The sequence below is a fragment of the Ovis canadensis genome, chromosome 20, assembly GCF_042477335.2.
Source record: "Ovis canadensis isolate MfBH-ARS-UI-01 breed Bighorn chromosome 20, ARS-UI_OviCan_v2, whole genome shotgun sequence".
NCBI lineage: Eukaryota > Metazoa > Chordata > Mammalia > Artiodactyla > Bovidae > Ovis > Ovis canadensis.
Window position 1 is genome coordinate 35,838,612 of NC_091264.1, and position 20,871 is coordinate 35,859,482.

Sequence of the window (20,871 nt, forward strand, 5' to 3'; positions counted from 1 at the left end):
TCAGTACCATTCTTCTAGATATATGCATTAGAGTATGATATTTACCTTTCTCTTTCTGACTCACTTCACTCTGTATAGTAGGTTCTGGGTTCATTCACCTCATCAGAACTGACTCAAATGTGTTCTTTTTTATGGCCAAGTAATATTCCATTGTGTATATGTACCACACCTTTTTTACCCACTCATCTGTTGAGGGACATCAAGGTTGCTTCCATGTTCTATTATAAATAGTAGTGCAGTGCACTTTGAGATGCATGTGTCTTTTTCAATTTTGGTTTCCTCAGGGTTTAGGCCTAGGCATGGGATTGCTGGGTCATATGGTGGTTTTATTCCTAGTTTTTTAAGGAATCTCCATACCGTCTTCCATAGTGGCTGTATCAATTTACATTTCCACCAACAGTGCAAGAGCGTTTCCTTTTCTCCACACCCTCTCCAGCATTTATTGTTTGTAGACCTTTTGATGAAGGCCATTCTGACTGGTGTGAGGTGATATCTCATGTAGTTTTGATTTGCATTTCTCTAATAATGAGCGGTGTTGAGCATTTTTTCATGCGTTTGTTAGCCATCTGTATGTTTTCTTTGGAGAAATGTCTGTTTAGATCTTTTTCCCACTTTTTGATTGGGTTGTTTGTTTTTCTAGTATTGAGTTGTACAAAAGTGAAAAAAAGTGAAGTTGCTCAGTTGTGTCTGACTCTTTGAGACCCCATGGACTGTGTAGCCCACTGGGCTCCTCCATCCATGGAATTTTCCAGGCAAGAGTACTGGAGTGGGGAGCCATTTCCTTCTCCAGGGGATCTTCCTGACGCAGGGGTTGAACCCAAGTCTCCTGCATTGCAGGCAGATGCTTTACTGTCTGAGCCACCAGGGGCTTGTATGAGCTGCTTGTATATTTTGGAAATTAATCCATTGTCAGTTGTTTCATTTGCTACTATTTTCTCCCATTCTGAGGGTTGTCTTTTCACCAAGCGGTGTTTTTAATATTGGTACACTCTAGTTTCTATCTTATATTTGAAAGGTAAAAGTTGATGTAAGGACTTCCCTATGGGTTCAGTTGTTAAGACTTCAAAGGTTCAAGTATGGGGAATGTGGGTTCAATCACTGGTTGGGGAACTAAGATCCCACATTCTTCATGATGGGGTCAAAAAAAAAAACAAAACAAAACATGGAAGTTCTAATCCTTCTGGTATCCCAATCCATCATGTTGATTGATAACCATCTTCAAGTTTCCTTGCAACCTACCCTGGAGACTGCTGGCCTCAGGACCCAGGAGTAACACAGTTCCCTCCAGACCACAAGTAGCTTCCTACTAAGGCAAAACTTTTGTCCAAGTAATAGTTTTCGTCCCCCATTTCAGAGTTCTTAATGTGCAAGGACCTATTTGTTGCACAGTGTGAGCTAGAGTTTTTTCTTTTTTCTTTTGGCCTCATTACGTGGCTTGTGGGATCTTAGTTCCCCAACCAAGGATTGAACCTGGGCCAGGACAATGACAGGGTCAAGTCTTAAGCACTGGACCACCAGCGAATTCTCATGAGCTAGAGATTCTTGATAGTTCCAATTGATCTCTACTCCCTAAACTCCACATTTGAGTAGGAGGCAGTCTGAAAGAAGTTTTCATCATTCTAAATCTATACTGATAACCTTAAAATAGAGCCAAAAGTAACCTAAAAATAGATGCTGGACAAAAATGCAGCATCAGAAATCATGATCTACTTCTAGCTTATAATCAGGTGTTAAGTAAAAAAAATTTCCATAAATGCAGGATCGTGAATTAAGCTCCTCATTTCCCATTCTTCCTTTAGCTCTTGTCTGTGATGCAAAAAAAAAAAAAAAAAAAAAAATTAATGCCAATAAATTAATCCAAGTTAAATGTGGATTTCACTTCCTCCAAATATTAGTTGATACCAAGTATTGTTCTAGGAGGGCTTCCTAGGTGGCATGAATAGTAGTAGTAAAGAACCTGCCTGCCAATGCAGGAGACATAAGAGACACAGGTTTGATCCCTGGGTTGGGAAGATCCCCTGAAGGAGGGCATGGCAACCCACTCCAGTATTCTTGCCTGGAGAATCCCATGGACAGAGGAGCCTGGCAGGCTACAGTACATAGGGTTGCAAAGCATCGGACTTGACTGAAGCGACTTAGCACGCATACTTTGTTCTAGAAACTGGGTGAATACAAAAGAGATAATGTGTTTGTTTTCAACAGTTCGTGGAGGTATGCCCAGGGAACAAGATGATGTCTGTCACACGGGTGTCTGATCTCAGTTAGCCTTGCAGCCCTGTATGTCATGAAGGCGTGATGTGAAGCTGCTGAGATGTCACACGGCGTCCTCTCCTCCTTCCGTCCCTCAGGGTTACTGGCTTTGAGACGTTTGGCTGCTCTTGAGCAGTGAGTCTAGATCCACCTACCCATGAGGTCCTTCTCCTGTTTCTCTGAGTCTGTTACTCATCAGCCTCTCTCTCATTAGTTGAATTCCTTGGCTCAACCTACTAATGGCCGGTTTTTACCAACATTCTAGAAATTGGTTCTTTGTGTACTCTTGAGAGTAGGCAGCTCATTAGAATTTCTGAAGCTCATTATGCATATACATGCAAGCATAGTGGTGTACAGTTTAATGCATTTTTTTGGTATTTATTTTTATATAATTAAAAAAATTATATTGGGGTATAATTGATTAACAATGTTGTTAGTTTCAGGTGTACAGCAAAATGATTCAGTTATATATATATATGTATCTATTCTTTTTTCAATTTTTTTTCCTATTTAGGTTATTACAGACTTTTGAGCAGAGTCCCCTGTTTTATACAGTAGGTCCTTGTTGGTTATCTGTTTTAAATATAGTGGTATGCATATGTCAATCCCAAACTTGACATATTGTTATCATTCTCCTTAACCTGTGCTAAGTAAACCAAACAGTCAGGCTCACCAAGACCAGATTAACCAAAGTGATGCTAAATGAAAACTGTAGGCATATATGTGTATGATTTTATTTTATATGTAGTTTCTAACATGTATTCTAAATGATACTATATTATATATGATGTCTATATTCGATATTGGGCTTCCATGGTGGCTCAGATGGTAAAGAATCTGCCTGCAACGTGGGAGACCTGGGTTTAATCCCTGGATCAAGAAGATCCCCTGGAGAAGGGGACAGCAACCCACTCCTCCAGTATTCTTTCCTAGAGAATTCCATGGACAAAGGAGCTTGGCAGGCTACAGTCCATGGGGTTGCAAAGAGTCAGACATGACTGACATTTAACACATGTAATATTATGTATTACATCTATAGTTCATTTGTATATATAAAGTCTGTATCAATATAATCTAAAAATACATCTCTAATTATTCTCATTTGTGCAAAAAATTTGTCACAGTTCGACCCATATTGAAAAATAAACACATCTTTCTACTGTGGCACCTTCTTTACTAAATTTAAGCTGTTTTAAAATACTATTTAATTTTTATCCTTTTTTTTTTTTTTTGTACTGAGTAAAAATAAGTAGAAAAACCTTCGCTGGACCTTTTCATAATTTTAGAAACCTTGTCCTCATTCAACTACCTCTTGGGATCAGGAGTTTGCTTGTTCACTTGGCGCTTTCTGATCTCCAGAATGGCTTGGTCTAAAAGCTTATTACTTAAAGGCCACTTCACTGCATTATGGGATCAAAATCATTCATTTTTGATGTCCTCTAATTATTTCTAGGTGGGTAATTATCTAGGCCTACATTTTGCCAGTCTGATCTCATCAGCTTAAATATGGATGTTCTAGCTATAAACCTTTCTCCACATTATAATTTCCTTCTGATTAATTAAAAAATGGTTTTGCCAGACTTTTATAGCAGGGTGAAATTTCACAGATTACCAAAATTGCAGAGGTGTGCAAAATAAAAAACAAAGAAATCAACAAAACAAAACAAAACACCTCTTTTATTCTTACGACACAATACAACCTCATTTTTATGCCTGCATTTGACCTTATAAAACAAACAACATTACAGCATCAGGATAAATTCAGTTGAATCAGGTTTTCCGCCTTTTCCTAGACTCTATGTAAGTTCCAGAGAGGTCTCTGTAACTCTGTGGGACCCGTGGGTGGGGCTCTTGGTTTGGTTGTTGTCAGTTTATTGACCCTAGCTCCTTCTGGCCTCAGGCATCCATTGTCATAGGTCACTTTGCATCCTATCTCTTTCAACTGTTAAGGGCTCTTTGGGCGCATTAGAAATTTGAGCTACTTCCCCATCCTTCCATGGCAACCCACTGGGTGGATTTTGGGAGCTTGGCTGGCACCCTAGGAAGTGAGGCAGGAGCTTTCTGCTCTTGCAAATGTATTGACAGTCTATTGCTCCTCCCTGTGCTTAGTTCAGTGAAGTATTTTCAGGACAGCTTCTCAAGGTAAGTTACTAGCTCCTTTAAGGTTCTCCCTTGCTAAGAGCTACAGGCCCTTGACTCACTGTGGGCTTGGAAAACTGGCTCCTAAATCCATGTACATCCCTCTGACATGTCCACACAGTAAGTACATTTAATGCCTCTAGTTTTACACGTCTCTGATTGTAAATACTCAGTCATTTTTGTCATACTCAAAACCCTTTTCTCTCAACTGTTTCCTCTCTTGTAAGTTTCAAATTTCTATTTTGAAATTCAGAAGCTGAAAAATGAATGTTTTACTTCTTTGGGCATTTCTGCTTGTAAAAATCTTTGTGCTGTTGTAGTGAACACTTTTGCTGCTGCTTTAACAAAGGGGATGGTAGGGTAACAGGAAGGAAATAAAAGAAGCTTTGATGAATATTTCTGTATATTACTATGTTGTGTATATTTGTACCTCATATTTATTCACTTGACACACACCTGAGGGCTTTCCCGGTGGCTCACTGGTAAAGATTCCTCCTGCCAATGCAGCAGATGTGGGTTCAACCCCTGGGTTGGGAAGATCCCCTGGAGGACGTAATGGCAACCACTTCAGTATTCTTGCCTGGAAAATCCCATGGACAGAGGAGCCTGGCAGGCTACAGTCCATAGGGTCACAACGAGTTGGACAAAATTAAGTGCCTGAACATGTACACAACACACATAGATTATCCACAATATCCCAGGCCTGTAGTTAATATCTAGATCCTGTGGACACCTGGGTATCTCTTAATGTCTCTTTCTAGCAGGAAACCTTTTTGATCCCTCCTGGCTTGTTGAAGTCCCTCTGCGGCGGGCCATCAGAGCACTTGGCCTATCCTCTTTGGTTTTGTTTTGGTGACTCTCTGTGGCCTGTGGAACTTTCCCTGCCATGGACTGAACCCATGGCCCCTGCACTGGTTGCTTAGTCTTAACCTCTGGACCATGAGGGAAGTCGCACGTTCACTTTTTTGAATGACACAGCCTTGTGGCTCTTTCACGAGACAGTAGCTGGATGAGGGCAAGTGCTGTTTGCTCTAGTTCTCCAGTGCCTGGCATCTGTGAAATGCTCAATCAGGATTGGTGGGATGACCAATAATTGAATACACTGTGTTAACATAATTACCTTGATCAATGCTAACCGTTCTCTTCACCCCTGGCTTGAGGGCGTCTGTCCCTTGCATACCCAAGGAGGTATTTTGTTTTGCTTTGTTTTTTTCACATTGACTGTGAAGCCTTTTTAAGATAACTTTGTTTTTATTTGGCTGTGCCAGGTGGCACAGGGGAGCTCAGTTCCCTGACCGAGGATCGAACCCATGCCCCCTGCACTGTGAGCAAGGAGTCTTAACCACTGGACCACTTCAGAAGTCCCTGAAGTCTTTCTAAAACCAAAAAAACCTCTGCTTCCTTCAAAAGACTCCTCATCAGCATTGCTCATTATTATTGAGGGTTCAGAGTCAGAGGACCCCCACGTGGACTCTGAGAGCAGTTGGTGGGAAAGCTGAATTGTATTGCTTTTTTAAACTAATTAATGAATTCCTTTTTTCTGGTTCTTCTTATTTGTTCTTAGCTTAAATGTTTTTTCCCCTAGAAGCAGTCTCTGAATTGAATTCAAATCCTCCTATATAAATGTTTCATTGTTGCCTTTACATTTTCCTATTAGAATTTACCACAATTTAAAATTAATTTGCAATTGCATACCTATTTTGTGACTGTTTAGTCAGTGTCTGTCTTTGCTACTAGTCAGTAAGGCCCATGGGGGTAATAACCATGTCTTTTGGTTCATTTTGTGTCCCCAGGACTTAATACCATGCCTCAAGAGAATGAATGGATGTGTGGACATGGTTGGGAGAGGAATGAGGGTGAACTGGGGGACTGGGATTGACATGTATACACTCTCATGTATAAAACAGACAGCTCTTGGGAGCCTACTATAGAGAACAGGGAGCTCAGCTCAGTGCTGGGCAAGTGGGCGATGCTGCCCATGAAACCCAGCTGGGGACCTTGGTGCCACCCTCAGGTCCCCTGTGTGTCCCCCCTGCCACTGTGCCGTGGCCTCCCAAATGAGGCAGGCCCCTGGCCCCAGACGTCAGAGTGGCAGCCGTGTGCAGCTTGAACCCTGAGAGCTGATGCACGGTATCAGTAACTAGCTGTGCAGTATCAGTGACCAGATCAGGGCTGGGTCAGATGACATTGTCCGGGTAAACAGAATTCCTGCTGGGACCGCTGTGTTTGGTGGCCCTATGTGTGGATCGGTTGGGGTGGAGGGGCCGGGCGGGGTGTTGCAAGGTAGCTTCTGGGCGTGCGATTCTAGGGGTGGGGTGAGGGGACCCAGAGAATGATGTTTGTAGAGACAGGAAGGCAGAGGGGTGATGGGGGCCCAGTGGAGGCTGGAGCCCAGAGCTTCTGCTCCGTGGAATTCCAGGCTGTCCTCAGGCCTCCCTGACCTGCCCAGGGAGCTGTTTCCTCCTAGTGGATCTGCGCTCCTTTGTCCCTGAAATCCCACCAGGTTCTAGGAGGCAGCTCTTAGGGGGCTCTGTTGAGTGACGGCCACGAAAGACAAAAAGCGTTGCTATGGAAATGGCTGGCGTGGTTGGGTGGTTCAGAAGTCTGCGGAAATAGCTTTCGTTACTAATATCTCTGGGCCTTTGGACTGTGCATGCGTTGCCCTCTGAATAGCCGTAACCCCACCTCGGAGGCCTCGGTTCATCTGGAGTGAATAGTGAGGTCTCCCTTGTTTGGTTGAACTTGGTATTTAGAAATCTGTATGTTCTGTTCTGTAAGCCAGCCACTGCCTCGGCAGGGAATATTGTGTTCAGTTTTAGACTCAGAGCCCCAAACACAGATGCGCAGAGTGACATGACCTAATTTACATCCGCCGCTTCTGGTCACAGCTTTCGCTTGTTCATGGAGTAGTGGTATTTCAAGATTTGAGAAAACTGCAATTGGGAAGTGAAGACTCCTCCTCTTTCTCTACTTTTTTAAAAAAAGTATGAATTAATATTTTCTAGTTGGATCGCGACCAGGGCTAACAGATGTATCGGGGCTCTCAGAAAAAAAAAAAAAAAATTTTTATCAGTGTATGAAGGTGGACCTGAGACAGTTGGCCTTTGTCATCATTCTGCTGATGAAATAGAAGGAAAGAGGAAACTCAAACTAGACGTGTTTGGAATGGTCAAATTACTTAATTTCTTACAGGTGATGTGAAAGCGAAATATTACTACCCCACTTTTGTATAGATGAGGGAATAGAGTGCCAAGGAAGGTAGGTCACCATTGTCCAGCTCTCTCCGTGCCATCTCTCAATGGCAGGCTGCCCACATGTGGAGGACTGTAGTCTCACAACTGGCACTTATCACTGCAATGCTATCTTTTAATATCATTTTCCCCTCTGGTTGGGAACAAATCCATATACTTGCTGGCTAGACCCCAAAGAGGAAAACCAGATCTGATCCCGCCTGTGCTCCTGCCAGCTGTAGGCTTTCTGTTGGCAGGTGGCACCCCCTCCCTGCCCTGTCTTTCAATGCACAGATGTGGTGATTTCTCTTCTTGGGACCTGATCTCATCCCAGCTACTGAAGTTTCTTTGTTATCGGTAGTCTATCTGGTTCTGGAGTGTGATTCAGCCTCGTTCTTGGTGGGGAATTTATCCCATCTCTTTGGCCCTGACTCGGGGCCTTCACTGTCACGTCAAGTCATCTCCTCATCTCTTTTGTTATCCAAGGTAGCACGCAGCTTCAAGTGTTGGCTGAAGGCTTATTTATATCTGGGCAAAGGGGGAAGGAACTGAGGTGGCAGTTCCTGGCTTGTGAGTCAGGGATTCCCTCACGGTGCTCAGTGGAGATGAATGGGGACTGGAATCCAAACCCCTGAGCACTTCCATGTCAGAGTGTGTGTGTGTGTGCGTGTGTGTGTGTGCATGTGTGTGTGTTTGTGCTCAGTCACTCAGTCGTGTCTGACTCTTTGCAACCCCATGCACTGTATCCCTCCTCTATCCATGGAATTTTCCAGGCAAAATACTGGAGTGGGTTGCCATTTCCTCCTCTAGGGGATCTTCCTGGCCCAGGGCTTGAACCTGAGTCTCCTGTGTCTCCTGCATTGGCAGGCAGATTCTTTACCCCTGCACCACTTGGGAAGCCCACCTCCATGTCAGACTTTCCCACTATTCCACGCTGCCTCCGCACACCAACAAGACAGAGGACTTTCCTTCTTGGAAAACTCTGCTGTAATGTCTCAGGTCAGAGGTAGAGGCTTATAAAGCCTTTTCATCTCTATTCTATTCTTGCTTTAATTGGTTAATTCACTGAAATTGATCCATGGTGGGCAGTTTTGCTTGTGTGACACTTAATACCAGCTTGAACCATAGCTGTAACATACCGGTATTTCTTGGTCTTCTGCAGCAAGATATATTTAAAATCAACTGGGTTGCAGATGTGTGATTCTTTTGTAGAAGCTAAACACATATTCTGTGAATTTCCTCCCACAAAAATGGTCTAATTTAAGAATTTGAAGTTTTACTCCTCTCTCAGTGAACCAAAAGACAGTGATAAAAATGAAGCAATTAAAAAATAAACAACTTAGAAGAGACTGATGGTGCAGGTGCCTGTATTAGAACTGGTTTACAGATATTTAGGAGAGAAGTTTTGGAAAATAGAAATGAAGACACATTTAGAAATGTGGAAAGTAAAGAACAGACTGGTGGGAAGATTAAATGTGTTCCAAGTTAAGTAGACAGTTTTGGGGAGGGACTGCCCTGGCAGTCTAGTGGTTAAGACTTCGCCTTTCAATTCATGGGGTGCGAGTTTAATCCCTGTTTTGGGAGCTCAGATCCCACATGCCACACAGTCAGAAAGCCAAAACATTGAACAGAAGCAATATTGTAACAAATTCAACAAAGACAAAACAATTTCTGGGAAAACTGTCACAGTGAAAGTTTTGCAAATTTTTGTAGTCTCTCCTAAAGTAACTTTCATATTTAATATTTCAATGTTTAACATTTTGTGGAGTATATTTTGACATGAGAAGGTTATAGAAAATAATTGTGCCTTGTGTTAACTGCATTTTCACTTCAAAAACATAAGTAACATTATGCAGTAGTTTGAGATGCAAGTTTTTTCCCCTCTTTCTACTTTAAAACTTGATTTCTAGTCATTCAATTTAAAGTATTTAGCTTTATTCAAGTCTCAGAAAAACCACATGGGTTCATTTGCTATGTATTTAAAAGGTTTGGTATACTTTAATTCTCTTCTCTCCTTTTAAAAAGGATAACAAAATGCAAATGTCTTAAGTCTTTACTGTTCCCCATTGCACACGCCCATAAAAAAGGAAATATGTAAAATGTAGAAAATATTATGGACTAAGAGCTAGTCTATTTTTTGTCAATGACTTTGGCAGCAACACAGAAAACAGCTTTTGAGATACTGTGAAACCATCTTATGACTCACCAAAGGAAAAAGGATGGAGCTATGTTAAGTTTCCAGACATCTGCAAAAGCAAGCTTTATTTATATTGTTATTGTTTATTTGGGGATTTAGGAGGGAAAAAAAAAAAAGACCCTCACTGTGAGCTTTGAGGCATCCAGCCCATTTACAAAAAAAGTCACGGACCAAACCAAATACCATTTCTCCTGGGTTAGCTTCTGCAGAAGGGTGGGAAAGCAAGCATGCTGGAGAGTTGCACGTGTGCTTTAGGTCTTGATAACTGCTGAGCACAGGTGAGAATTTTGGTCCAGGACCCTAACTCGGGGCTTCAGGATGTCCATGAGGTCTGGTCTCATTTGATTCATCTGCTTGGGATTTCGATTGTCACAGCAAAATGGATATTGCTGAGGTTTTTCTCTGCTGCTGTTAATATTTAGAGATGAGCCTGAATTTTTTGGGTAGAACTTTAGAACCTGAGACTTTCTGGTGGATTTCTTATGCTTCCTCCTTGAGACTCCTGACAAATATGGGGCTCCCAGGGCAAGCACATCCTACTGACAGGCTGTTCCACAGGTCAAGAAGACTGAGGGGTACAGACCATTTCTTGCATACAATAGCTCAGCTCTGCAAAAGCATACTGCACACAGATGACTTTGTTATAAGGAAAACTTTTCCAGTTGAATTTCAAAAACAAAAAAACATGCACAAATATTGCCGCTTTAACTATTATTAAGAAAACATTTGGTATCTCATTCCTCATCCTTGATCCTCCACACCAGCTTGTTGTGACTTTATTGATGGGAACTGTTATTTTCCTTCTTTTAAAAAGTATGTATTTATTTAATTGCATCAGGTCCCCGTTGTGGCTTGCAGTCTCTTCGTTCGTGGGCATAGGCGTCTCTAGTTGCGGGGGAGGGGCTTAGCTGCCCTGTGGCATGTGGGGTCTTAGTTCCCTCATGAGGGATTGAACCCACATCCCCTGCATTGGAAGCCAGATTCTTAACCACTGGACCACCAGGGAAGTCCCTATTTTACTTCTTAAATGAGGGCATGGGGCCTGAAAGAGGAAGCGGTACCTGACCTCAAATAGTTCCATCCTCTCATCCTCCCAGGGCTGTAGGGAACTCAAAGATAAAAGGAAATCGGACTTTTCCTAAAACTGCCTTATGAAATCCCAAGGTGGATCTGATTATGCTGTTAATAGTAGAAAGTCCAACCTTGTTCCTACGACTGTAGCCAGGAGCCCGCAGTCCTTTGGTTAGACTGGGCTCATGTAACTCCTATGACACTAACTCCATAAAGGACTATACAAGGCAGAAGGGATGTTGGCAGTGCTAACCAAAGGTACAAGGGAAACAGGAAAATAAATACAAATGAGCAACACCAGATCTTCATCACACAGAGGGCATTTTGAGTATGTTTCATTATTCGTTTTACAGAAAGAATAGTCTAGTAGATAACAGTGTAAGGAAGCTTTGAAGTTAGGTCACCTCTCAACTAGGGCCTGAAATAGCTCCAGATTAAAATAAAACCCAAGACTTGGACTTCCTTTTCAAGTCTAAAGAACTCTCATGAAGATCCCTCTTGTTTCTTGTTTAGATTACGGCCTTAACAAACCTGCTCAGAATGGAAATTCTAGGCGAGGAGGGATGCATCTGCTTTGTTCATTATCCTCAACACAAACATGCAGGAGATGCTCCATCATGCTTGTCGGCTGAATGCATAAACAATGACTTTTCTGCTTCCTGTGTTTTCCAGCCGCATTTTCTTTTACGGGTTAATCTTCCTAAACACGCCTCTCATATGTCTCCTGCCCAAAATCCTACTAGTGCTTTCAGGCACATGGAATTCAGTGCAAGCTCAGTAGTAGGTTTTACAGACCCTTGAGAGCATGGATGTTATCTTTCTTTCCAGTCTCATCTCCCTTTGTTGTTTGCTCATACACCAAAGCAAACAGCTCACTAGGTCCTGTACAGACCTCACACATAGCTGTCTTTGCCTTTGCTTGTTCTGGTCTCATGTTCCTTTGTTTCCACTTGCCAATGTGTAGGTTGAATTCCACCTTCCTCCTGCGATTGTTTCTTACTTTTCTCCATAGCATGTAACTTTGTCCTCCTCCAAGCTGGCACTTAAACCATATTCAGCTTTGTTGAGCCATTGTTTGTGTTTTAGAGAAGGGGTCTTCAACTTCCGGGATCGAACATCGGATGATCTGAGATGGTGCTGTTGTAATAGTAATAGAAATAAAGTACGCAATGAACGTAAGTGTGCTCGAATCGTCCCGAGACTATCCCCCGCACCGGTCCGTGGAAAGATCGTCTTCCGTGAAACTGGTCCCTGGTGCCAAAAAGGCTAGGGACTGCTGTAGAGGGGTGGAGCCAAGGCGGGAAAGCCTGCTGGTGTCCCCACAGCACCCACACAGTATCTCACACAAAATACTTGCTAAAGAAGATTTGTTGGATTCAAGTGGGATAACTACAGGGTCAGACTATGGCAGGGTCAGACTACATTCTTAAAGAGACTGAATTGGAGGTAGTGAGGACCTAGTCAGGTGGGTTAAACCTCATCTCTAACTATTCTTTGATCTAAAAGTTAAGAGGTTCCTAAAGGTAAATATAATTTGGTGAAAGAGAAAAGCACTTTCTGGGAAAGTCTCACTTCATAAAAAGTCACTTTGGTTTGAATTCACTGACTCTCTTTTCCTCTGTAGCGAGTGGATTTCTACTACCTGAGCCTCAGACTTGAGAAAAACTTGAGCTGAAGGAAATTACATTTCATAGAAATCTCTGAAGAAGATTCCTATTAGAATTTCAAACAAAGGCAGAGTTTCTAAGTTTCCTGAGGCAAATGTGGGTGATTTAAAATTTCATCAAGGTGAACATATTCTTCATCTAGTTTTCAAGTGAACGTGGGTTGAGAAGTCTGGAAATTTCAGGTGCACAGATGTCTTTTTAGCATGCTTTTCCTGCTCAATGTAGGCACATTCTGACAGCTTTTATAGGGTCAAACATTGGGTCTTTTGGGTATGTTCAAATTCTGGAGCGGAGAATGCAGTGAATAGGGTAAGAATAGTCATTACTTTTTCTGGCTGAATATCTCAGAAATCCATATGATATGATTCCCACTGGCAAGATAAATAAAAGGATGGTAGACAGACTTCCCTGGGTGTGAACAGGCTACCTGCTCCTCCCCACCCCCCATCATTTCCACCAAGTGTCTCGATTTTGTTCTCTGTCGCTTTCCCTCACCAGGTGGCGATGTTGATTTGCGCTGGCTTCCTGATTGCCTGGATTCCTTACGCGGTGGTCTCTGTGTGGTCAGCTTTTGGACGGCCAGACTCCATCCCTATACAGCTCTCTGTAGTGCCAACGCTCCTGGCAAAATCAGCAGCAATGTACAACCCCATCATTTACCAGGTCATCGATTACAAATTTGCCTGTTGCCAAACTGGTGGTTTGAAAGCCACTAAGAAGAAATCTTTGGAAGACTTCAGGTAAAATTTCAGAAGCTGGAAATGAATGACACGCTCTTTGTTTCAGAATTCCGTGGGGGTTCAAGCCACCAGGACATGCTGCCTTCTTAGGGTTAGAGCTCATTACTGAGGATGAATGTGAGAAGGACTTTATTTTCTGTTCACCAAAATTCCTGAAATCAAGTAATCAGATATGGAGGAGTTGGACAACAGGAGTGGAGGGTGAGAGCAGTGATTCGGTTTTTTATTGTGGAGCAGCTAAGATACGGAGCTATGCCCATTTGAGCATCCATCATCTTCCTTATGTGGAACCAGATTCAGCTCACGCCAAGAGTACTGTGCACATGTCATTGATCCCAAATTAACTTTTCACAACAGAAAGGAGTGTCTAGTTTGATATAGTATAATTTAAAAAAATTAAACAGGAAAAAAAATCTATATTTTTGCACTCCCTTCTCCTACATTTTGTGATTTTGATGTCCTGTTTTACATCTTCTGCTACACAACGGACCAGTGAGTTTGGGGATCCAACATCATTTTTCCTAAAGGCTAGAAAGGCTCAGACTGAGTCAGCAGTGAGTTGGTCATCTTCTATACTCAATCAGGGACAGTCTCCTTTGAATGTGGAACAGGCCCCAAATTGCAGTTCTGAGGTGAGGAGTGTTGAGAAGGCCCCTTAATTCTTACTCATTTGAGGTCCAGATAGTTTTCATTTTCCTTGAGTGAGTATGGAGCAGCAGAAAAAAGTGTAACTAATGAGGAAGATGTGGGTTGTGACCCTGATCTTTCACTGTGCTTGAGCAAGGGACAAATCTTTTGACCCAGAATTTCCTTAGCACATAGGTACAACATCAAATAAAATAGATTTAAAAGGCACAAAACAAAAGGTAGTGTTGTCATTGCTGCTGTGGTCTAGGGGAAGGAATACACAGCCTGGAGGTAGGAGAGCACTACTTAAGAAGGATTTTGCTATTTATAGGGCTTCCTCTTTGGCTCAGTGGTAAAGACTCCACCTGCAATGCGGGAGATGCAGGTTCAATCCCTGGGTCGGGAAGATCCCCTGGAAAAGGAAATGGCAACTCACTCCAGGATTCTTGCCTGGGAAATCCCAAACAACAACTATATCTTTGGGAAAATGAACTACTCAGAGTCTTGGATTGGGATGACCTGGGATTTCATCTTTCAGGTTGTTGTAATTACAGAAAATGCCCATGTAAAAAGAGCTAGGTGGTGTTAGTGTTCTTTTCTTCCACATTGCTCGTGGTTATTACCATCTCTGTTGAACTGAATGAAGTGAAGTGAAAGTCACTCAGTTGTGTCTGACTCTTTGCGACCCCATGGACTATACAGTCCATGAAATTCTCTGGGCCGGAATACTGGAGTGGGTGGATAGCCTCTCTCTTCTCCAGGGGATCTTCCCAACCCAGGTCTCCCGCATTGCAGGCAGATTCTTTACCAGTTGAGCCACCAGGGAAGCCTACATTCAAATGCTAAAATGCATCTACTTTGGATGTAATGTCACTTTGCCCTCATCAGCTATTAATACTATTATGAATGCAGGTGGAGAGAATAGTTTTAATAGAGCAGTTGTGGGAGAAATTAGTGAGGCACTTTTTCTTCTGAAGGAGATGGGAATTTGACAGGCATGGCTGAAGGCAAATTTCACGTGCCTCGTAATTGTGCTTCAGACTGACTCTGTGTTCTGTATATTTGCTCACAAGTGTAGCACATAAATATTCAACACCCCAAAATAAAAGAAGAAAAAAATTTATGTGGAAGAAAGTGACTAAGGGCCACAAACCTTTGGAAAAATCAACCAGGCAAGAGAGAACTCAGTTCACCTGCTCCTATTAGCCATTTATATGAAATATAGAGGAAGGCAAGGATGCCTTCCTTACTCCAGAGTTTCAGCTTTTGGTGGAAAAATCAGTTACTGGTGATAAAACAGGGTGGAGCCTAGAGCTTGGAGCATCTTCAGGGAACAAATGCTGAAGAGGTGTGATGAGTTTCAGAGTCTAGAAAGATCTATTTAGGGGAGAGCTAGAAGATGGAGAAGTGGCCACCAGAATTTTCTTTTTAGCTTTCCAAAGAAGACACACAAAAGGAGTCTTATTTGTCTTTGTTTTTATTAAGAAGCTAAGAAAATAGGTAATGTGGAGGGCTATAGAGTAAGGTGTCGTGATGGGAAACCAGTCCAGAGTGGTTCATGTGCTACCAGAACCACTCAACTGAATTAAACTGGATTCATTTAATCCTTGGTCTTTCCTTTTCTGAGCTCCAAAATGTATTTACTCCTACTGGGAGACCCTCTTGGGAAATATTTTGAATTCAAATAAAAGAGCTGATGTGTTAAATATGAGATTGTAGAAATAAATTTTGAGTAATTGCAATAGTTCATTAAAAGTTAACTCATTTCTCCCCCCTCTGAATTGAGGTCTCCTGAGATTTCAGTAGCAGCTGATGCACTGAAGGGGAAAATGTGCCCAAGAGCCCCTTTTTAAGTGTCATTATTCACTGCACTGTATTATCCATAATGCTTGCCTGGTGGCTCAGATGGTAAAGCATCTGTGTGCAGGGCAGGAGTCCCAGGTTTGATCCCTGGGTTGGGAAGATCCCCTGGAGAAGGAACTGGCAGCCCACTCCAGTACTCTTGCTTGGAAAATCCCATGGATGGAGGAGCCTGGTAGGCTACAGTCCATGGGGTACATTATCCATAATAGCCTCCCATATTTTCTAAGCAGGGTTTCTGTACCTTGGCTGTGTATTAGAAACACCCAGGGAAATTTGCAAAAATACTGCTGCCTAGATCCATCTGCAGAAATTTGGATTTAACTGGTCTGGATAGGGTCCGAGTTTCAGTTGTTAGGTTGGTTATTTCCCCTGGATGATTCACACACACAGCCATGACTGAAAGTCAGCGAACCAGAGGCTGGGGAGGGAAGACATTGACACTGCAGCTCTTGAAGTCACAGGCCTTCCACCTCACCTGAGGACCGACGAGTCCACTCATCACCGGTAACAGGTGACCCAGACTTCAGAGGCAAGGCCAATTGTAGATGGAACAGGCATGTTCAGAAGGCTCTGGAGGTGCATAGTGAAGGACCGAGGCGTTCTACATCCCTAATATCTTAGTAAAGATGAAGAACAAAGCCCCAAACTCTGGCATCGCTTGTAATCAAGCCTCCCCTGACCACCTTTGCTGCGTGAGTCACTGGGCCCAACGGAGAGGTAGGTTGTGTGCAGTGAATTTTGTCTTAGAGGACGGGAAACTCACTAGGGCACAGGAAATGTGCCTTGCTTTTGGAAAGCTCTGCTCAAGGAATTTCTTGACTTTGAATATTCTAAATTGATTACTATTTCCCGTCTCTTTGAAATTCAAGTTTTGTACAAATAATCTTCATGGTACTCAAGTTTGACATCATCATCATATTGATGTGTATATAACTGTGTGTATATATACAAATATGTGTGTGTGTTATGTATTAAATCGTGTTTTTCTTCTCCTGTGTCCAGGCTGCACACTGTAACCACAGTCAGGAAGTCTTCTGCTGTGCTGGAAATCCATCAAGAGGTATGAAGATGGACACAGCATTACTCATGGACACGATGATTCACTTACTTGCCTCTTCACTGCTCTTAATGTTTGATTGTGACCACACTTTTCTCTTGATATTATATTTTTATATTTTGTACACTTTTCCTTTTTTTCCTTGCTAGGACTTGCTGAGAAATCCAATGGCCAAATGGAAACTAGATGATAAGTTACTACTTTAAGGAATATTAGGATGAGCCTCCCTGGGTTTTTTAAAAAATTCTATTTTAAAGCCTATTGTCATGCAAAGTATCAAGCCTGAGATATTGAGGACAATGTTTAAAAATTTGATTTATTAGGGCATACTTAATTTCATTACATCAGCATTATTATTATTAATGTAGGGCCAGGGAGGCTGTTTCTGAGGCTCATGTAGGTGGGTGATTATAGAGACTGTGTGTTGGACAGTGACTCTTTGACCGGGAGATGCTCTTGATTCTTGCAGCCTATCTCTTCTCCTGCCGAGAGAGGTCACACTCTAATGGTAGTGATGCCCCAAAGCAGTCCTCTAGGGAAATCAATTTGCCTTCAATCCCTAAATGGAAAACAGTTCTATCTCAGAATTTGAGGACCAAAATAATTCCCACTGATGATAATTTTAATCACATGGAATTTTTCTCATATTAAGTTCTGCATACTAATACAGTGGGTGATACAGAGTATTACTAGTTATCATCTTTAGGAAACGAATGCAGTGAACATAGCCGTGTTGTTCCTTTTATTCATTTGTTCTTTGTCGCCTTTGTTCTTTTTCATTCATTCTCTTTTTCCTCTGACAAATACCTTGTGAGGTCTGCAGGTAAAGAGATGCAGTTAAAAATGGCATAGAGTGATTTCACTGTATGTTTTCATGTCTCATATATTGGTGCAATTTCTTTACAATAGGCAGATTTAATTTGTCTTCATGTTTAAAGCAGCTTTAGAGATATATTAGGAAATTGAGTTTGGAAGAGGAAGAGCTTGAAGCTAGGATACTGAAGGGGTCACTGATGTCTGCCAAACAAAATATCTTAAAGACTGTCCAAATGTCAGAGGGCGCTTTATACAGGGAGACCTCAGAGGTACTGTGGACTGGGTTCCAGACACTGCCATCAACTGACTAATTCAATAAGGCAGGTCACACAACTTTTATAATTTCCCAGCGCATCTAAAAGTTATGTACACTACACTATAGTCTCTTAAGTGTGCAGTAGCATTGTGTCTAAAACAACAACGTACATACTTTAATTAAAAAATACTTTATTGCTAAAAAAAGTGCTAACCATCATCTAAGCCCTTAGTGAGTTTAGTAGTAACATTAAAGATCACTGATCACAGATTACTACAACAGATACAATAATAATAAAAAATTTAAAATATTGTGAGAACGAGAAAAACGTGACACAGAGACACAAAGTGAAAAATGGACAATCAGTGCCCCTGGATCTGCTCAAGGTGGAGTTGCCACAAATGTTCAGTTTGCAAAAATGCAATATCTTTGAAGTGCAGTAAAGCAAAGTACGATAAAATGAGGAGCGCCTGTATGTCATTATAGAAAAAATGTTAGGGAAGATAACATCAGCCTTTGATTCAGTAACTAGTTTTGTAGAAAGTGAGCCAGATCTATTACTCAGAAGGCCAAAGAGTTCACCAGTCTGCATTCCTCTTGTGAATAAAGGGGCAAACATCAAGAAATATAACAAGCAGAGAGTATTTGACAAGAAAACACATTGGAGGGCATGTCCAAGTTCAAGCACTTAACCTCCACCACAAAGTAAAACCAAGGTTCCCCACTGTGACCTTGAGTGATTTTTCAAAGGTTGTACAACTTTTAATATATATGTTCATTGGGTTTTGAAATTGTGTGGAGTATATTCTGAACAGTTTTATCTAAGAGATTTTAATCAAGACAAACATTGCTAATACTTTTCTCAATTACTTTGAACTTGCTTTTCTGAACCATGCTAGAGTAATTGTACGTAAGGGTCTTTCCAGATTGATCATAAAATAAACTATATATATTTATATATAGTTATATATGTAAATATATTATATATATAGTTATATATATAAATATTAACCCTCACATGTATTACAGCCTCTAGAATAGACAAGCATACATTATATACATTACATGAAACATATTTGAGAGCAAAAGTCATTCAGTCTGTACAAGTACGTTATTATTACTTTTCTTTCAATTGGTTTTAACATTGACCCAGTCTGTGTAGGCGAATACTGCATTCTGTCATTCAGCTTTGAATTCCAGAAGCTTTTATTAAAGGGCCTATCGTCTACTCTGTCCTGAATGTTTTGGGAGACACAAAAGAGAGGGAGGCTGTGCTTTCAGCTCTCTAAGAATTTGGGGGTTTTGGCAAAATCTTGACCTCTGTCTACATTATAAATGCTTTTAAAGATTATTTATTTATTTATTTTTGGGCGTGCTGGGTCTTCCTTGCTGCAAGCGGGTTTTCTCTACTTGTGGTGCGTGGGGGCTACTCTCTTGTTGAGGAGCCTGGACTCTAGAGCTCATAAACTCAGCAGTTGCGGTGTGTGGGCTTAGTTGCCTCGTGGCATATGGGATCTTCCTGGAGCAGAAACTGAACCTGTGTCTCCTGAATTGGCAGGCAGATTCTTAACCACTGTACCACCAGGGAAGTTCATATAAATGGTTCATATTATTTTTATTAATAATAATAATTTTTAGATGGGGATCTATGGACACCAGTAGGGTTTACTTTGATGGGATACTTTGAGAAAATGCAGAGCGTCAAGACAGATCCAGGGAAGCTGATTTACATAGGTGCCTCTGTGCTCCAGATGTAGGGGAGAAATATGGGATTTCTACCAAGTCTTCCAGAACTGAATTCTTTCCTTGCCCAAGGCAGTAACCTGCTGTGGACTCTGGATATTTGAACACTTGGTTTGAGCAAAGGAAAAGTTCACAAATCTTCTTTTCCCAGGTTACGTCAAAATTAGGCTGATAAGCGGTTTGAGGGCACAGTGAATTAAGCATTGTCTCCCCAAAACAAAGATGAGAGCATCAGAGAAACAGCATCGGGTAGAAGTACAGGGTACAGATGTTCACTTAGCCAGAGCTAATCTCACACTCAGGTTCTGTCATTTACCAGCTGCTTGGGCCTGGGCAGATAACTCACTCTGTCCTGTCCTCATTTATCCTAGCTGCAAATAGGGACAGTCTTACCTCACTGGAGTTTGTTGTGAGTGATTTAAGTTGGCAAGGTTCTTAGGACAATTCTGGCCCTTTGAAATTATACCATAAATGAAAGCTTCTATTATTAACATAGCTAGTGTTAAGAATACCACCTTGGGGATATGCTTACCTGCCTAAACCACAGCTGGGGGTGGCAGGTGGTACATTAGACCAAGAGAGTAGAGGTTTGCTGCATTCCAGTAGGCACCCTTCTGGAAGGAGAAGGAGGCTGGAGTACCTTGTCTATTTCATTCTAATGGAAGGATCGAGAAGACCAGCCCTTTATAGATACTTCACCGAAATGAGAACATAATTTCCTGCTAGAGATCTTTTTGGAAATAGAGGCAGACTCAGAAATACTTTTTGAGGCTCAACTAGTTATAATAATCCTCACATAGTTACCTCAGGTTACTAGCTGGAGAGTAGATTTAAAGCAGAGAAATTTTTATTTTGAAGGCTTAGCTAGGATTTTTAACCACTTAATGTCTATGTATGATATATGGAGTATGGTCTAAATCCTTGTTGCCTAGAGTATAGTCTTCAGAACCAGAGCTTGGGTATTTTTTTTTTAAATTGGAATATAATTACTTTACAATGTTGTGTTAGTTTCTGCTGTACAATGCAGTGAATCAGTTATATGTATACATATATCCCTCCCCTCTTGAGCCTACCTCCCACCCACCCACCCACTTGCATTATATCCCTCCAGCTCATCACAGAGCCTGGAGCTGCACCCCCTGTGCTATACAGCAGCTTCCCACTAGCTATCTACTTTACGAATGGCCGTGCATATATGTCAATCCTGCTAGTCTA

General features: G+C 41.7%; 1 protein-coding gene across 1 annotated transcript in view; it reads left to right on the forward strand.

Moving 5' to 3' along the window:
- Window positions 1–16,850, forward strand: part of OPN5 (opsin 5) — a 32,763-nt gene extending 15,913 nt beyond the window's left edge. Inside the window, exons 5-6 of the mRNA XM_069563139.1 lie at window positions 13,053–13,294; window positions 16,787–16,850. Of these exons, the coding sequence (XP_069419240.1) occupies window positions 13,053–13,294; window positions 16,787–16,850 (306 nt within the window). The remainder of the gene's footprint in view (window positions 1–13,052; window positions 13,295–16,786) is intronic.
- The last annotated feature ends 4,021 nt before the right edge of the window (window positions 16,851–20,871 follow it).